At 42.9% G+C, this 20,314-nt stretch overlaps 1 protein-coding gene across 1 annotated transcript in view; it reads right to left on the minus strand.

The window, feature by feature from the left end:
- Positions 1–17,767: 17,767 nt before the first annotated feature.
- Positions 17,768–20,314, minus strand: part of LOC128711868 (glutamate receptor 1-like) — a 34,418-nt gene continuing 31,871 nt past the window's right edge. The window contains exon 10 of the mRNA XM_053806754.1: positions 17,768–18,222. Within this exon, the coding sequence (XP_053662729.1) occupies positions 17,829–18,222 (394 nt within the window). The 3' untranslated portion in view covers positions 17,768–17,828. The remainder of the gene's footprint in view (positions 18,223–20,314) is intronic.

Here is a 20,314-nt window from a genome sequence, read left to right on the forward strand (position 1 = left end):
CCCCCTTTTTTTATTACTGGGGCCATTTCATTGAGCAGCTTGTGTTGGGTGCCGGTTTTTGCCCGTGCAGAATCTTCGCCGAATGCGTATCGTTTCGTTACCCATTCATTGAAGAAGAAGCGGCCACTAACAGCGGGAAAAAGGACAGTCCATTTGCTTCATCTTTGTTCGTTTAGAAATTCGGGTTGTACGGCGTGTTCCGCACGGTGTCGGTGTTGTGTGGTTTTTGTGACGCTCATTGCGTATTTGGTGTGTTTTCCCGTTGGAACCTTTCTATGATGTTTGCCGAGATATTGTAAACGCTTCTTCATTCGCGTCTTATCGGCCATGCAGGCGAGAAAAAAAAAAAACGTTTGGGGGAAAAAACCGTGCCGGCCAAAGCATTCGATGGGTGAAGCTTTGGCGAAGGGATTATGCGCCGCGTATCGCGCAGCGCATGATGAATTGGAAATTGAACCGCAGTCACAGCGCCAGCATAAAACCGCGACCGTGTACGGGAGGTTTAGGAATGAATGCTTAAACAGATTGTACGCCGGCTGGTGTGGTTGGTATCGGGCCCGTTTCTTTTTCGCGTTTCTTTTATTTTTTTTGCCGTACAGAGCATGCGAGTGTTGGGCCGTAGGCGCCAATATTTATATATATTCACCGTTTGCTGCCGTTGACAGGGTGGATTCGGGGTTGGAACGCTTTTCGAATACCGAACGAACAGCGTGGTGAGTGTTTGCGCTTCTGTCTTGTTTCACTGTTTTCGTTTCCCTGCCGTTTTTTTGTTGTAGTTTATTTTTCCAGCTCTCCGTCGGCATCAATGGACTGCTCGCGATCGCGCAGCAGCAAGAGGTTTGGTTGTACCGAAAGAGTGATGTTAAATTTGATGCATTAATTATGCTCTGCTTTACATGTGATTTATTGGTTCCATTCAGGTGGGTTTGGATTTACATTTTTGTCGTAAAGTGTCGGCGAAGGAATAATTATTGTAATGCCGCCGTAAATTGCGCACTGATTTTGGTGTGCGATCGGTTGCTGCGATGATGAATATGGCAAGAGCACGTTGCAGCATTTGAAGCTTAGTTTTGATTTTCCAATCATATAAGAAGATGAGTGGTTTTTTTTTATTGTTTTACATAATGTCAAATAGTTCTGTTTTCGGAAAACTGATGCATTATGGATTGAATATAATTGTAACGTCTTTGTAAATTGTTGTAATGCGTCTATTTTTTTCACTTTCTTCAATTGATTGTTAATTTTTAATGCATAACTTAATGAATTTGTAGACAGATTAAGATTTAAGCAAACAATTATAAGACTTCAACAAGAAACGACTCCTGCTGCAAGTGTCTTCATTTGAATTTTATCCTTGCATCTTTTATCGCTGCATCATAACGACCTCATCAGCAACATTAGAATATAAACATTGGTGCTAACCAATCAAAATCAAGACCATTGATAGCATCAATATGGACTATCTCTTAACTTGCTGCAATGGCAGGCACAACAAAGCACCGCAATAGTTATCAGCAAATCATCTTGTGCACAGGTGTGAGTGTGAAGACACCCAATGCGTTCTCGTACGTGTGCGACGTCAACTCCATAACTCACGCCAACCAGGTAAGTAGATATAATCAATTTACCTAATAAAGTTTCCAACTATTTCTAGCGCCCAATTCGCAGCATCTTTAACTTTTGGTATGTGCGTGTGTGTGTGTTTTTTGTTTTCTTCTCAGAAATCATTCTCATTCAGCGTTCGTACCGTACGGTGGTACGCAGCAAAGCATTCGGCATGACGGGCAAGATGGCGTGATGAATGCTATTTGCTGCGAGAATCAAGGAATTTAAGAATCGAATAAGAAGAAGCGGAAGAAAAAAATCGAAACACACATACATCAACACTCGGCTAGAACGCTGTATCGTTAGATCTTTTCCAAATATCGTATCGTAGTAGCCCAATCCCAAATGCTGGCTGCTACTGTACGGTCCGGTATGCTCGGTGACGATGAGAGTAAGGAAAATGGAAATTAAAGTAAATTTTCCCGGAAAACGGAGCGGCATGGTTCGCAACGGTGAACCTTTCGTTCTCGAGATCATGATGCCCGAGAATGATAGGAATGATCAAAAATCGACTAGGCGTTCCGATGTATGTATGTGTGTGTGTATGTGTGTTTGTCCGGGTCCCGGACCATCGGATCCCCGAAGCACGAGTCTACGTACGGTTCGGGTAACAACGGGTACCGGATGTGGATGTTGATGATGACGGTGGGCGATGATGATGATGATGATGATGGTACAGCTGGTACAGCTTGCCTAGAGTGACGTTGCGTAGGCATATGCGAGCGTTAATAATTAATGTTGGTTATTAATAATTACTGTATCTACTGGAGCATCCAGGCCACCGGTAGTGGTGAGGTGTGGAGAGTTTCCGATGCGGGACGTTCGCTGGGCCACCCGGTTCACTGCGCAAGATGGTACAGCGTTGTGTTTCCAAGCTCGTTGTGCATGGACAGAAACAACATAGACCACGATGGCACGGTGTTGACGCCACGGAGAAGGATACACACCGGGTGGGGCGTTACTTTTTGCTGTTGTTGTTATTGCGAATAGGAAACATCGGGATCGAGGATGATGTGAAGGGTCACCGTGCTCGTCATGAATATATTCAGACACTTAGTGTACGTTCACTGCGTAGGATTCGTGTCTGCGCACTTCACGCTTGACACCTGTTTCCACTTATGGTGGACTTGGTGACACGGTTGTAGATACTGCGAACCTTTGCTCGTTGGTGAATTGTATTTATTTTTAATGTTTTGCTTTTTATATAACATTTTCATTTTTAATTTAAGTTGGCTCAACTACCAATAAACCCATACAATATGTCGGGCGACTAAAATAACAAATACATCATCAGAGCACCAGACATAATACAATTATAGCAGATGATAGAACAATTGTGGCACATGATAGCACAAATTAGCCACAAATTATATAAATAAGATAATATTATTATAATTTACTGATATCATCTTACTAACACGATGCCATCATGTGCCACAATTGTGTTATCATCTGCTGCGATCGTGTTATGCCCGATACGCTTGTTAGGTCATGTAAGACCAATAATCTGTCATCTGCTCGTTTTCCCTTTATGTTTTCTTGTTGTTAAAACCTGTTATTGAATTAGTGTAGAGTTGTATATTCAACTGCAACGCCGTGCTGTTCTTTAGTTAAAATGTTACCCCCTGTTTGCAGCACGTGTTCCCACAGTTCACTGTCCTGTTTTCGAAAACCATTCACACGCGGCCGCTGTGAATGCTGCCCGGTGTTGCTGCCCTTACATAAGCATATTCGTGCCGAATGGATGAGATTAAGCAACTGGCCAGCAGAGTCCGGGTTACGGCTGCTTCATTCGGCCAACCGGTGCAGCACACGGTGTAGAATTGATTGAAGGAAACAAAGCAACAAAGGTGGCGATGATGATGGCGATGATAATTTTGTGCAAAATAAGACAAAAATTCCAAACAGTGAGAAATGTAAGGTTGGAAGAGAACTTTCTAACGGTAGTGGCAGAGGAGAAAAAAAAATCTCTACCGTTTGCCAAAAAGAAACTGGATCAAAGCTCCGGAAAGCTCACGCAATCATCTGCGGATGAGTGTTGTGTTGCGCGTGTAGAGGGTGGCTTGACCTGGCAGTGTTGGCCGTGGCACTGGAAGGATGATTTCATCAGTGTAACACACTAGCATAATTCTCAGCACTCAGGTTCCTGCTTTCCGTCAGGTCGGGCGGTTCCCTCGTCCCTCGTAGGTTATTATGCAGGTTTGCCCTTTAAAGAGATTTAATTTCACTCTTCCCTGCCCCTGGTGTTGGTCTGGTCGGAGAGGAGAAGAAGCGAAAAAGAAACGCGCACCCTACATGGGCTGTCTTGTACGGCTGTCCCTTATCCCGTCCGGGTGGGTGGGTTTTCCTTTTCAGGGTTGCATGGTTTTGAATTATGAAGTACAAAAGGTGATGTTATAAATTAATAACATCCGGCTGACTTCCAAGTATGCTTTAAGCAAGTGATCCTATTATCACTAGCACGTGTATGAGTGTGTGAGTGTGCATGTGAATTGGAGTGTGCTAAAGTGTGTGGGTTTGAAAGTTTGCTGCCGCTCTGGCTAGTCTCTTCTTGGCAAGCATATTTCCCCCCCAAAAAAAAAAAAAAACACCCCTTCCATCCAGCACATCGCTCCCTTTCCGTTACACCGGGACCTCAACCGCAGCGAGTATAAAGAGAGCGAACGGGTGGCATATCATATCTGCCACGGCGTCTGCCAGTGACAAGCGAAACGAATTGCGAAAGGTCGGTTGTAAGTCGGTCGGCAAATTGGTAGAAGTATCGGGTGGTTACCGGCATGGGTGGAGTTGTGCATTCGCTTGGCGAGGGAGAGAGGGAGAATTGGCGATGGGTTGGTCTTACGCTGGCACATATGCGAGCGTTACGTTCGGTGGAAACAGTTGATCATTTAATGTGCCAAGGGAGGTGGCACCAGAAGGTACTTTTGTTTGATGAGCAGTCCTTTTCGGATGATAAGGGGTTTTTAAGAAAGCAATGAAATGTGGAGAATGTGAGCAAGAAAAAGAGCGTTTTTTTTGTGTGTTGCTTTGGCAGGATAAAGTTATCTAGCCCCCGCGGACCGCATCCTGTGGGTGATGAAGAGGTGACAATTGGTGAACAATGAGAAGGTGTCGGAATTGGATATTACAGGGTGATGAATTAAATATAAATAAAAATTCCCGTAGTAGGATGTTGTTAAAAGAAAAGGTGACTGTTTCGGTGACGAAAACGACTGTTTGATGATAAATAAAAATGTCAAGTCTTACCTTTAGTTTTTTTTTCATTTAGTACTGAAAGAATGTATTATTCAGCAAGCTTTTAGTCTTAAAACGATTATTATAAATTAAATCGCATTGGTAAATAAGTGTTCGGATGGAAATTTATGATGGTGCCAGTGTTCTTTCCTCGTGCGATCATTATTGATGCTTACCGTTGGGAAAGATTTGCTTACGGACTTACGGCGACATTTGGCTTCCACTAGCAATCATTATACGGTTTGTTCTTACAGTAGCGGTTTGTTTGTTCGGTTATACCAAGCAGTAAAAAACTAACAAACAAACCGAAAAAAGCGCGTGCAGTAAAATTTACCGATAGAGGTAAACAGTTTTATGGCGTTCGAGTGTGGGTCATTCTGTCGATGGCAGCGTTTGCAAAGTGGAACATAAAACAAACGTTGATGGTGTTGTAAAACGTAGCAGCAAAATGTTCGAACCCGGGGGTGAGACATCTCAAGGCACGGTGCAACAAACTGACACTTGGGGTGACCGAAATTGGTGAAGTGCAACAAACTTAACGATCGGTTTCAAGTGCAATGGACACTGGTTAAGTGGAAAGAAAAGGAGAATACGTGAGTGTGCCAGGGCGAACCCTCGCGCTAAGGACAACGCCGAAAACGGTGGTGTGTCAAGAGCGCCCGTTGAAGTGTGGAAATACTTAACGAAAGGTGCCCGTCATCATTGCCGTGCGACGCGATCCATTGATTGGGGTTAATTTTGAAAGCTGTGTCAGTTTTGTGTGTTGGTTTATTTCGTTACAGTGCGCTAGTTTTGTGCTCTCCATTCCTGCGCCCCCCAGCCAGGCGGCGTCTCGAAGGTTATTCATGCCTTGCAGCACCTTACGCGGGCAGAATTTAAAGCGAGCGAGTGTTTCGCTTTGCTGATGCTGCCGAGTGGCAACACTCGAGAACCGTAACGGGCTAGCTGATCGTTGAAGGTTTTCATCCAGCGAGACGAAAAGATGTCCATTTGAGTTCCCTGTGTGTAATTTTTTTTTTACTGAAATCTACAAAATAAAAAAGAAAGCAAACAGGGCACAATGGACAAAACCGGTCGAGATCGAGGGTACTTTGTATCGCACGAGTTGAGCCCGAAATGTTGTGCCTGTGTAAGAGGCTAAGCCGTACCCAGACACATACACATTTTTATCCCGATGGGTTCAAATGCGATGCTTTCCCTTTGCCATCCGCTTTGCTACAATTGGGAAGAAAAGGAAAAATGATGAATAAACCCAAAAAAAAAAAAGGAAAACACTCTCAATTAAACTCGCCCTCGGTGGAAGGATCGTTTGGCGTTTTGGATCACTGCCAGAAGTTAATTGCGAAGATGTTCCGTCTTTTCGATCCGGTACGGGGATTTTTGAACCACTCCATGCATAAGCATTTGTGCGCATTTGTGAAATGTGTCCGCTCCACTTGTCCGCATTATCCCCGTTTTGCGCTTCGTCTCTTTGTACATCAAAAAGCAACGGCCACGTTGCAGTGGTTGGTGAACGCGGGGCCTACGGCACAAAAGCTGCGGTTGGCTGATTGGAGGATGAAGTGGACGAATAATTTTCTTACAAATGCAGCCAAGATACTTCGGATGGTGGTAGCTGTCGTTGGTGCGTAAACAATCCACTTTTTGGGACATGAAGCGGATTGTGGCGAGTGAATCCATCATGGTGCAACCAGCGAGCCGAGTGCCTCGTTCGATGTTTCCTTCATTGGAACTGTTGTCTTCAGTGCTTCTCCGAATGGAAAAAAGGCACCGGGGTAGTAATTGTAATTTTGGCAGCACCCCGGGAAGAACGGTGGCGGTGTCGCGGAAATCGTTAGCATTAAATGAGTTAATTTAATTATTACCAATTACCCAGCACGAAAGGCACGTCTATAGGTTACAGCTCCCTTTCGCTGGGTTGGTCAATGCGAGGCGAACGTTCATGTGAAACGTCAATACCATCAACGGCCCGCGGACGGGGATGGAAGTTGCGGTTGTTAGTCGGTAATTAAGTTGTCCGCTCAATCAAATGAATTTCCAACGAACCCGAAATCGTAAATGAATGGAAATGTCAGGCCAACAATCGGTAACGATGGATGGCTGTTTGCGCTGCAAGCAAGTTACTTTTAACGTGGACGAACACTGGATGCTGAGAAATAATTATTTCTACCCAATTCTGCGATCAAAATGGGCGTATAGTGCGTAACCCTTCTCTCGTGACGTTAATTGCGTGCGGTTTTAACTTTGAGAAATGATATTCATGGTGATAAACTTCATACAGAGTGCTTTTTTATATGAGTAGTTGTTTTTGAGAGGAAACGGAAAATTTAAAATAACAAATAAAAATATAACAAATCATCACGGAGCGAATATTACATCCAATGTTTTCGGTTGCATAGACGTTGACGTACGTTGACATAGAATTGACGTACGAATTGTGCCGGGGTAAATATTTTTCTTTTTAGCTGACATATAAACTATTTAAATCGTAAATAATCAATCCATTTGTATACAAAAACGTTTATATAAAATGAAGAAAATCAACCTTGCAACTATTTTTTAAACATTTGTGAGGTCGACCAAGCCTTAAATCTCAAAGCTTTCAAAATCTTTACTTCAATAAACTAATGTGTAACGTAATTGAATAAATTTGAAATAACGATAAAAAAAACCATTATTATACGATAATCTTCAATCGATCTTGCTCAACGGACTCCTCTAACAATATCACAAAACAAAAGCCATCTTGTTCAGGATCTTCCTCATTGTTTGGCCGAATTCATCTAGTTCTCGGGAGAAAGCAGAGATCACTTTGCATTCTGGATGAAGATCTCTTTAGATACGGCTGCATTTTGTTCTTCTTTATCGGCACAACAACCTCAAGAGGTCTAGCTCGGCCATTTATATATTTCTTTGACTGCCTTTCCCCGTGTAGCCGGATCGTCAGTCCTGTGTACGGAGGATTAGTCTGGAAGGGATATTTCCCAGCCCTGTCTTACACTACCGGATCACCTCATTTTACTACTAGTTTTTGAGGGGCCAACCCACGAGCACATATTACAAATTTTTAAATGATTTAAAAGATGCTAGATCTCGATATCGGGTCGAGACGAAGTGCCACACCATATCAATCTTCCTTGATCTGGTAACATGGTTCAAATGGTAACAATTTGAACTTCGCTTTAAGCTTGTAAAGGAGTTGCCTGACTGTTTTCTTAGTTACTATTACTAAACAAAAGATAACATAATCAAATTTAAACTATGTACTATAGAAGGTCAGGAAAGATGTACCAATTGTGGGTTCTCCCTTCGGTTGCAGAGAACTCGTATGAAAAATGGCTGAACAGTCCACAATTAGGTTTAACTGCAAATGAATGCACCTTTACTGAATAAAAATGGGTTTAAATTGGCTAATTGAAAAAAAATACAAGTTATTTATGAAACATCGCAAAACATTGCTTTGACCATACCATAATACCGTACCATACTGGACTACATTGTGATGAAAGAAAATAAAAACTTATATAAATAAATAAAACCTAACCCATTGGGTTTGGTTCCCTTAAATTGGTGTAAAAAATTTCAAAGTTCAATATAACATTGTTCTTTTAAATAAGACTTTAACTTGGTTTCACAAGAAAGAAAAAAACGATGTGACAATAAAACACAACAGCAAATATGTAAATGACATATCGAAAGAAAATGTCTGTTTAATCAGTACGTTAATACTAACCAGTGAATTACAAACGCGAAAATAACTGAACCGTTTTGTGCCAATCAACGATGGCAAAAGGTATGGTTTTTTTTTGTTATCCCAACTCGACACATGTGTCATCTTGAGACCTTTCCCCCTGCAACGCCCGCCCGCCTTCCGGTACCGGTGCCACGTAATCTTTACGACAAACGTAACTCTGGCATCGACATTATTCATGTCGATTATGTTCATTCTCGATGATTTGTGTGTTTGAAACGGTTTGAACGAAGCGATGTTAATGCCACCTTACTTCGCTAGCGATGATGATGAAGATTGAGAACGATGTGCGGTTCAACCGCCGCACCGTTGAGGAATGTCCTTCAAAACTTCAATGTGTGTACGGGGGGAAAAAAACCCCGGGAATTCCGCTTGTTGGCTGACGGGAAAAGAACCACGGCCCGCAGCACAGCAAAGCAGTAAGTCGTTTGCACTCGGCAAGGCGGCAAGCGTGATCGTGGCAGTACAATTTCTACGAGAAATCCAAATCATCTCCCCTACTAAAACCCAATTTATCACATTCCCGTAGACAATCCATCATGGGCAAAGTGGGGGGAACCGGTTTGAAGGGGGCGAATGTGAAGGTAGATAGGGTGGTCTGTTCAATTTGAGAAATGATTCATTTTTGTTTGTCGTGGCTTTTTTTTTCCTGCTAGCTTCGTTTGGTTCGCTGCTGTGCGCTTTCTTTGACTACCATTTTTTATTATTATTTCTGATCCGAGAACCAAAGTCCGGCGTTGGTTGGGCTGACGATGACGAACCTATTAGGATGTGGGGATGTGGTGTTAGGGGGTGTAGAGAGAGAGGGTGGGAGGGAACTCCATAGTTAACCGTTTGTTTGGAATGCGTAGGCCTTATCAAACACTCTTCGCACTAGGTATGTTTTATAATATTGCTTTTCTGTTTCTGCTGCGCTGTACAGCTGACGGTGGCAGCAGTATCCATTCTGGTTACGTGGAATGGATGGCAGTGCCACGTTTATTATTTCATTTTAACAAAAACTAATAGCACCGGTAGGCACACCGGGTGGGCCGGGCGGTGAAGCTTGTCCTCGGGAACAGATTTGTGTCGCCATTCTTTGCGTTGTCATTTCTTTACCGTTGGATTTGGAGCCCGTTTGTAGCCGTGTGTGTGTGTGTGTATGTGTGTGAGGTTGTTGTTCGGTTTGTGCAGCCTGCTTGGACCAGCTGTCATAATTGCTGCGTCCTTAATATTGCCCCGAAGCATCGAGCGAGCATAAATTGTCCCAAAAAGGTGTGCCTGATCAAGTTTTTGTAACAACGACAACGGCAATGGCGCTTTGGCACCCTACGCTAAATGGGATAGGTTGTGGAACGTGCAGAAGAAGAAGTTTATCTGCGTTGACCATTAAGTGACGAGGTGATGGTACATGCAAAGGGTGGAGGAACAAAGGAGCCAAAGAAGGGAGGGAGGTGGTGGGGGTTCGTAAGAAATGACACAAACAAGTTATGGTAGTCAAATGACACGTTCGAAGAAAATCTCACGAAGTAGCGGGAATACTTTATACAATGTGGGAGGCTCAAGTCTTTCTTCTAGTAAATTTTTACTTCTTGAGAGGCATGTTTTGATTACAGGAATCTTTTTGTGTTCACGTAGTTGTTAAGAAAAACAAATCAATTACTTTTATCCTGCTTACGCACTTATATATGAACACTGAGAATTGATTATTTTTTTAAACTAAGTTTATAATTCAAATAGCGGAATGACTTTTTATAAAACTTTTCTTAATCTTGCCATCTTGCCTGATTTAAAAACCAACATCTACAGATTACAATGGCTATAAACGCTCATTTACATTCTCATTACAACGCTCGCCGCTAGTGTGCAAGTGAGGTTGCTAAATTTAATGTAAATTGCCATAGTTACACATTCCATCGGTGGCAGAGTGTGTCGTTTGAAAGCAAGTGAGAAGATAAAAACACCTGTCATTGGATTTTACAGCTTCAATTCGTCCTGCACACCATGGATGCTACGGTTTCAGCTGGCTAAATGTGTCCCCCACTCGCTAATTCAACCACGTACCGAGAGGTGGCCGGCAGCGGGGTGGATAATTGTAGTACCCGAAGGCTTCCATTGGCGGAGTCACGATCGGACATGATCCGGCAATGACATTGTTTGATACCATCGGCAGTGCCGCCGTTTGTCGCGATGAAGAGGTACGCGAGCATAAACAACGCCCTAGGGTGTCCAGTTTAAGTGCAGTCCCGTTTGCAAGCGGGAAGTAAAACGATTTCGAAACCATGGGTGTGCCATGGTGTAGCGAGCACTTCATTTAACGATACCATGGCTGGGATGTTACAGGGTTGTTGAGTTCATCTAGAAATCGTGTAGTTGTTTCTGGATTCTGTCGGAGTCGGGAATTCAGGATTTCTGAATCAGAAAAGGAAGCTGATGATGGAAATATGGAATTTTTGACGATCTCTGGATCTTCTAGTAGTGGAAGCTTATTCTGAACATAGCTCTCTCGTGTGTGCCTCTGAACAATTTAGAACCCCTGTAAAATGTGAAGTTCAATTTCCGTTTCTACTTTTGTTTATTTTGTTTATGTAGAATACCCGTACCCCTGCCGGGTTCGTTGTAGTCAGATGTGATTAAAAAGGAAAACGTCTTCAAATCAGTCCTACGAGTACAAGCTGCGACCGTCGGACCTTGGGAGCTTGGCTGACTGTGCACATCTACGCCGTGTTTGACACACAGGCACATCTCGTTGTTTCGCGTCTCAATTTGCGCGTGTTTCCAGGTGGGACAACAAGATAGCTTACCACCGGTAACCGGTTGGCCAACCCATCGCATTGTTTTGAAGTCAGTCCCGAGTCCTGAATCACCTCCTCATCTTCGCTCACCTGGTATGTTTTGTGCCGGTATTGTGAAGCGCGACAATTGCGTTTCACATCACGTATTCGTACCATGATAAGATATAATCTTTATGTTTCCTTTTCAGTTATTTATTTTCCAATTTCAAACTATCGTTGCCATCCCCGGCTGGCCAACGGTATGAGGCGGTTAGTTCGTGTGTGTGTGTGTGTGCCGCTTTTTTCGTGGCTCTTTTTGTGAGGGTCTTGTGACCCTAGAGCGGATGCTTTTTGATGATGCTTTTCCCACCGCAATGCCGTTTCGTAATCCAAACGCGTCACTGATGACAAAGGAAAACATGACGAGAATGACGATGGTATACTGGAACACACACACACACATACAGAAAAGAACATAAAAAGGCAAGAAAGAGCCCAAACCAAAGATACGATCCCGGTCGGTGTCTTAGTGCAAAGTGAAGAAAAACACAACACGAGAAGGCGGAAGCATCATTCCTGTTTATAGGTTGCTGCTGTGTACATTCTTCCATCCTTTCAATAGCGCCAGCGAATGAAAGGAAAGGGACAAAAGCATTCCCTTTGATACTAGTTTACGCCGGTCGGTGGGTCGGTTCGGTGAAAGTGAAAGATAAGCTTTGACAAGGGATGAAAACCGTAGGTGGTCCGTGCGAGAGGTCAGGCATATGACCAAAGCACCGTGGTGGTGAATCCCACCCGTTAAAACCCTTTTTCCATTTCATTGGTTCTAAGCCCGCTGCACTTGGGGTGGTGGTCGGTAACGAGCCCGTTTATTGAATGTTTACCGCCCGGTGGGTAGGTTCCGAGGGATTTTTTGTTTTGTTTTATTTCCACGTTGTGTCATATTAGTTCGGCTACGTGGCACGATCAGCGGTTCACCACGACGGCCAGCGGGGGGATGTTGCTCTATAATTGATCAAATGATTTTTATTCATGATGCTACCCATTCCCGGAAGGTAGGTGTTTGTAACAAGGGACTAGAGAGTATAATTTATCCGTTTTATTAATCGCCTTCAAGCGGACGCAAACCTTCATCCAGATTCTGTCTGATGGTTGGTTCTGTTCTGCGATAATAGTAGCTGTTTATCATAATTATTTAGTGCACCATGAATTGGAAGCCGTTTGATAGTCTTTGAAAAACGGTTATTAGGGGTTGGTTTTGTGTTTATTGGTTGGAATATTTTAATTTACTTACATTGCTAAGCAGAGGCGAAGTTATCCATCTCAGGGCTACGAGTGCAAATTTTGCCCCTAACTGTCCCCTATAATATATGATATCTAATTTCAGTGTTATGGTTGAGTTTCTACAAAAAAAAGTATATGGCTTATTAGGTTAAGATAAAATTCCGAAGAAAACTTTAATCGTTTTATATTTATCTACAAAAAATGAGAGATTTTCTTTAAAATTTGCTGGTGGGTTTAGCCTGTTGACGCTTAAAGTAATTCTTTTAATAGCTTATAAAGAATGTGCTTCGGTTGCATAATCGATGCGCATTGTTAAACATATTGTACCTGTGAACATAACACAATTCGCGGGTTTTTTTTACCACGCTAGCTTTTTTTTGAGCAATTTTTTATTTCTTACTTTGTTTAAAAAATCAAAATATAAAGTGTTTTGTTCTAGTGTTCTAGTGTTTCTTTCTTACAACTTAAAATAGATCCATTCGATTCTGAAACACTCTGCTCGTTATGCTCTCTCTAGGAGATAAATATTGTGAATTTAACACTTGTATTGTTTCTATCAGTAATCGATAAATATTCCTTCAAACTTCAAAAGAGGCCAAATACAAAAAGAAAACCTAAAGCTACCGGGAGTATGAAAATTTCCACAAATAGGTTATGGTAATATAACAATGTGCTGGTCGTGTTTGGAGACTTCCATGAAGATGACACGGGAAAACATAAATGAAAAGTGAAAAAGAGATATATGGTAATATAAATAAAATAATCATACCAAAAATAATCCTATAAGCTGTTCAAAATGTGTCTGTTGACCTGGAACCTGCTGGAGCAGGTTTTAATACATCTGTAATAAATTAAAATTGCAAAACTTCCCAGCAGTACTCTCAGGAGCAGCATGTAGCTGCTTCACTCGTTAATCAACTCGTTTCAAAAGGGGTTACGCAAAACTGATTTAAGTTGAATTATATTTCAATAGAATCATGAAAACAACTAAAAATGTTATATGTATAATAAAACGATAACAAAACAAGGATTTAACAAAAAAATAAATAAGTATTTGATTGCAAATTGTGTAATTGTGATTGTGTATGCAATTCTTTCTTTTGATCGACAAGTGTAGGCCAATGCTAATATGAGTTTCATACGAAAGGCACTAGGTTATGAATAATGGAGGCGCCTGGTACTTGACAAGTAGCACACTGTCCTTTGCCATGGTTTGGTTCCTGCTAAGATAAAAGCCATTTTCCGCGTTACGGAGATAATGCTTGTCAGAAAAATTAACGTAAATCAAATTTTCATGAAAGTCAAATTTTCTTTATCACATCGTTTACCCATCGCATGATGGTATCGAATATTAATTTTCATGTTACATAGCACATTCAAAATTAATACTTCTACGATTCATTCGACAACCAAAGGAATAATTTATCCAAAGTAATTTTTAAAACAAAGCACCGTTATGTGTTTTTGAAAATATATTTAATTTCCCACATTTGAAGGTGAAATTCAGGAACTTCACTAACTGCTGATTTTTTCAAATTCACACAATGCTAGTTCACGTAACTCGAGGTTCGTTGATGTAACTAGCGACCGAATTTTGGGAGACGAACGAAGTTAGTTTTGAGAGTAAAACAGAAATTTCAAACCGCACTCTTTTCTTGGTTAGTTTTCCCAACTAAGCTATGAATATCTATGAATATGCTAGTAAGAATGATACATGCTGTTTGCGGCTTAAGGAAAAGGATGAAAACATAAGCTTCAGGATCAGGAGATAACGGTTTGAATAGCAGAAAATGGGAACAGAATGCATAAAATATCTACTGCCAACAACTGCACGTTTGGAGTTGCATGGCTTCGGAACTGTTGAAGTAAGCTATTTGTATTTAAATGAGGGTTCAAGGAAACATTATGCATTAAATTTTATTTCGTATGAAACATGCATTGTGACCAGGGTGGATGATATTTTAATGCAGTTTTTCAAAAAACTTGCACCTTGAAAGTGGTTCTATAATTTTCTCAATTTTAATAAAAATTGAACAGCATTTAAGCCGAGGCTCATTTTAGGCAGAGCGGGCAACCCACTAATGTTTGACCAAATGAGCCCCATTGAGGAATGTTAATAAAACAGTCCTTGAATGGAAGTGAAGCCCGAGTTCAAAGGATGCGACCAGCTCTATGTCATACATTAATGGTCAATTATAGTAAGAGGATTAAAGAAGACGCCCCGCTTTCAACCATTTATGACGTTGCGGTGGCAGGCCGGGCGGCGCTACCGTTTCGTATCGGAAGTGTCCCAAATTTCACCCAAGGTCGCACGGTTTGATGGCCTGTTTGTGCTTTTACGACAAAAAGCTGGTACGGGCTGCTTCTTTGCAGATCTTAAGTTATGTTTTGTCCTTTTTTTATGGTACGCAGGATGGAGGGTCCTAAGCTTTGATGCAGAAGTATAAAATCACAACGGCCCGGGTGAGGGGGTGGAGGAAAAAAAACAACACAACTGCGCTGAATAATTCATTTCATTCGCTTAGCAGTGAAATGGGAACCCATTGAGGGCCAAGTGAAATGGAAGATAAACGCTAGAAGAAAGAGTTCATTATTTTCTTATGGAATTCGATTTTTATTTTCAAACGATCTCAACAAATTTTCGTAATTTTCTTTGCATGATTTGTTTTATCTCCGTTCTGGTTGCTGTTGCACAGTACAGCCAGTTTCAGCGCACTGTCCGTGCGTTTTTGACGTACTGGTTTGGGTTTGTTTTGTAAGTCTGTCATTCTTCTGTTAACTAACACAACAGTCACATAAATTGGTAACGCATCGGGAGAAAACTGTACCGTGTTCGAATCGTGCACATCGCTGTGAATCTTTCCATTGCCGTCGTTTAAATCGAACCTTCGACGCTAATCCCACCAAACGAAAATCAACCAAATGGTATGTTCCTGTATAGATCGAATTGCTGCTTACCGACTAGCATAGTTATTGAACAGCTTCGTTTTGTTTGCTTTTCTTTAAATCCACCCTTGCTGTATTCACTTTGGTGTAGTAGTAATGTTTATGTGTGTATGTGTTAGGTTGTATGTCTACGTCTCCATCCGGTACACTGCGGTATGCTAAACGTTTACACACTGATGTAGGTGCTATCGCTTCGCCTACTTTTACTCACAAACATAGAACATGCTTTGGCCTAGCCGGTCCTGTTGTCGTGTATGCATGTATGGACTGCTGTTTTGGCTGCGTGTGTGTCGGTTTTGTGGTTTTTGTTTTGTTTTTAGGATAAGTTACTAGTTACATGGCTTGACGTGATTTATTTATTTCTTTAGTTTATCTCTTCTCTTTTAATAGCTTAGGTTTAGTCAATATTCTTAGCCTTCTTATTCTATACAGATTTTGGATCACTCGCTGTGTGTGTTTTTCTTTTCTTTTTTGGCTTACTTCGTGTCATAATTCCACAGAAGGTGGACTGAATGTTGGCATAGGTGTGTGTGTTTCGGACACACTGTCCAATTCCAGCCATATTGGATGCTTTACTCGCTACGGCATTTGTTTAAATTCCATTTGTTTCTGTCCTGTTTCGAGCCACTGTTGCTGATTAAGTTCTGAAGTTTATGTTTTATCTCACTCACCTTCAATTAACAGCCAGTGGCCGGTGCGCGAACCATTCTCATCACACTCGCTTGCTGCCCAGTTCGGATTAGATAAGCTACCGGTTGTTGTGATTGATTTAAAAATCAAAATGAAAACAGTCCTATTTGTGTAACGCTTTGCATGTTGTGTTGCCTTCTATAACATTCCGATTGCGTTGTTTCGTGTGTGTTCTGCTGGTTTCTTTTCCAGGGTTTTTTTTGTGTTTGATCGTTCTATGTTCACCGTTTGCAGTCACGTTAGTCTTCTGTTTATTTAGAATAGAGTAGTACAGAGAGTTATTAAGAGAACTGTAAGTTGCTTACACATGTCTGTAACGCTATTAGCCGCGAGGGAAAACTTCATTTTCCGTCCCTCGGTTTGGCCTGTCTGGGTTTGATTGGTTTTGTTTTGATTTTTATTTCAGTTTTCTCGCATTAGTAGATGATTTGATTTGGTATGCTTTGTTTGATTTGAAAGTTTTTGTGTTCTGCTTTACCAAGATATTTCGAACGAACCTAGATTGTTTTCATAAGTTTCTGCTTAGTGGTTGACTTTATGGACTAGTGGGTTGTGCGCAATGATTCGGTACTATGTATTTGCACTGGTTTTCAGTCGCCTTCACTGTGTGTTTCACCTCAGTTCTAGGTACCCTTTCATGCGCCTTTTACTTGCCATCGCTTGTAGCAATGCCTAATACTTACGTACACGCTTTCATACAATCCATTTCGATATCGCCTATCGATATAATGATTTAACTACAGGGCAAACGAGCGCCCGCCGCCCTTTCCGTTTCCAATTCCTTTTGTAACTTGTTGTTGGAAACTGTTCGCTCACGGTTGCACATTTCAACATAAACTCCTCCGGAGCGGTATTGTTTTTCCCGTAGTAGCTATGTTTAATCCCGTGCCGCGATACCACATGCTTACTGCTAGTAATTTGATTATCTCGATAACGGAAAAACTTAACGTCATTCACTTTCGGGACGAAAACAAAACGGAGCGGAACTCTAACAAAGGGTTAAGATATTGATAATTCCTAATCTATGTACACATCACCGTCATCCACTCGACGGACTGAGAAGAACTCAGTTGTTTGGTTTTTGTTTGCGTCATTCTTTTGACATCTCGGTCTATAAACCGCATAAGCTCCTCCATTGATATTTGAGCTTGTGAGGTTCCCCATTTCCAAGGGGACCCAAGAATTGTAAGATTGTTTCCCCGCAGGCCGCATTGACTATGGTTCTCCAGTGGTGGATGACCTCCGTGCTAATAGCCCAAAGTCAAAACGGCCCCGCAGGGACAGGAAGGAAAGTTTGGCATTATTTACCAGGGATGCTATGCTTATAGACAGGAATTATCATGCACTACCGGAGGCACTCCGCCGGGGACGTTTTCGCGCTTCAGCAACGTGGACGCATCGTGACGGCTGTTGGCCACGATCTGTCGGATGGTGGGCGCGTACGGTGGACGTCATAGGCGCAGCTCCGGCGGCTCCTTACATCAAACCTGCGTGTGCGAGTTGGCGTGGATCGGATCCGGATCGGTGTGTGTCGCCGGGGTGTAGTACTAGAACGGATACTGCAATTAGTACGGTTCGGTTGCTGTCCGCCAGTGGGGGTGGATGTAGCCACCACTTACCCCGATGCGCCCATTGTCATACTCCCGGGCCGCCGGTGGCATGGTGAGCCGGTTTTTGGAGTTTGAGTTCGAGGTCATCGTGTCGGAGAGCGGAATGCGGTTGCTGGACCGGTTGGAGCTTTTCATGCAAAACTCTACCAGCGCTACGGCTAGCGCCACCAGCAAGCCGCCGATGAGGATGTAGAAGATGCCCGCTACGTTGCTGAGGGACAGCTCGTTCCGTGACGCGTCCTGTTTGTCGTAGTGTTTGCATTCCGTCCTATCGAACCACCATTTGTTTAACAGTTTGGTGAGTTCTCCGTTCTCCTTCAACGACAGCACTGCAAGATTGATTGGATCTCTGCAAAAGAGAAAGGCAAAATCTTATCAATAAAGTTTACAGGAAACACACGGGGAACAATTTGTCTGAAAGTTCGGCAGAATAAACTACATAAAGAGAGACCTAACAGAGTGACTCAGAATCTTTTAACTATCAATACTTGGTTTTTAAAATAAAAATAGGCCTAACAAGAGCGTACGCTATGAGTTGCCCAAGAATGGTATTTGGATCTTCAAGCTGTGCTTTACTCAGTACAAGACGGGCGTATGAATATTTGCACATTAGCAGAACATTCGGCATGAAATGCTTATTCCTCAAACAAATTAATTCTGTCGCGAGGCGTTTCTGCTGGATAAATACACACTTTATGCCATTCGAACCCGTCCCACGGCGAAGGGAGGTAAAGGAAAAAAACGCGCACACGTGGTGACGAGCATTATAATAGGCTACCTGGAGGGCACAGGACACTTTTAGTCATGTTTGTTTTGTTCAGCTGTCTGGTGGTGTATGTATATCCATGAGTGTGCCCTGTACGTGGTGACAGAATTGGTGTGGATCACGTTTCTGTAGTGGCCCTCGTGTTGGTGCTTCCTCTGCCTCTGCTGCACTTTACAACGCCAACGTGTCTGTTTTCGTGCCATGTGTTGGCTTCCACACTCCACAGCTCGTTCAGACGAGCCCGGAGGGAGCGAAGTGAAAAAGCTTTTTTTTCCCCCCGAGAGCACTGTGGAACTGCTTTTGCAATTGGATCACGACCGTCCATTCAGCCGGCACTGGGTATGTAACCGTCATGCAGCTCTGCCTGCAGCTTCAACAGAGGCGGCACGATGCTGCCAAGAGAGGCTTAAGGATACTTCAGACAGGTACACAATCGAAGGAGCAAGATTTCGAGCGACAAGTCAGTTGATCTTGGGTGAAGATGCTCCGAAGTGTACTTCCGTACCGATGCATACACAACACCGGGCGGCCTTTGCTGAAGTGCAGCAAGAAGGCAGGGTCGAGCTAGATTTGCCAACTTCACCCCGATCCGATGCCGGTGGCAGAAATACCCGACCGGCAAACGTTAGAGCGTGATTGCTAATTGTTTCGAAACACATTTCGTGCCGTTGCGCAAACCAAACCACCACCCGGGCATCATCCAACTGCTCCGTAATGCTGGCAAATGAATGACTTCTCTTGCACTCCTGCCGCTACTTCATTATGCAGTAGTGAAAATAATGTCACACAGTCTCAATCTTCGTCTGCCGTGACTGGGTCGCTGAGGTGACCTAGTAGCGAGCGGGATATAGCCTTGCCCGGACGGCAACTGCCCGCCACGGGGTCTGTCTCGAGAGAGTGCGCCTGCCAGGGGGTTTTTTTTTTGTTTGTTTCAAACCCGTTTCGTTTGCTATTCATCCTTACTATTCGTTCTGCCAGGGATAGCGTCGCATTTCGCTGACGAAGCAAAAAAAACAGGACACCCGGCCGTGGAGTAATGATGCGGAGGGAACTGCTTTTCGTGCGGCACTAATGGGACACGGTCGGTTGATTTGTTTGAGTTCGGTGCACGCTGCGCTAGACTGCACACATACACACCCACACACACATATACACACACAAGCCCTCTCCGTGCAGTCCTTGGTAGGGGCAAGTTTTTGTTTGGGATTCCTTTATGGGGCATCGTTCCGTTCTCACTTTGGCGTGGCCCGTGTGGCACGGTGTGTTCGAATTTTTATTATTTTGCATTTCCATTTTCCGGATTTGTGCTGGTTTTTTTGTTTGTGCAGTTGCATATTCATTTAGCACAGGGCAGTACGAGGATTTTCGTTTTTGTTTCATGCACCCGGGCAATCCACTTGGGCAATTTTGCTGAAGAAAAGTGCACAAAAAAAGCTGCATTTTTTTGTGTTTCCGTTTTGTCTTGATTTAAACAAAAAAGGATTTTCTCAAAATGGATGGAAGAGCGTACGCGAGGGACCATCGTACGATTCGTGTAAGAGAAAAAGCAGCAAGCAAACGAAGAATTATGCTGACGTTCGTGCACTGATGGCGGTTGACGGTGGTCGCTTACAATTTGTCGACCTTCGGTCGCTTGTGGCTGTCCCCGAGTGGGGTACACAATAGTCACGAGCTG

This window comes from Anopheles marshallii, chromosome 3 (assembly GCF_943734725.1).
Source record: "Anopheles marshallii chromosome 3, idAnoMarsDA_429_01, whole genome shotgun sequence".
In the NCBI taxonomy this organism is placed as follows: domain Eukaryota; kingdom Metazoa; phylum Arthropoda; class Insecta; order Diptera; family Culicidae; genus Anopheles; species Anopheles marshallii.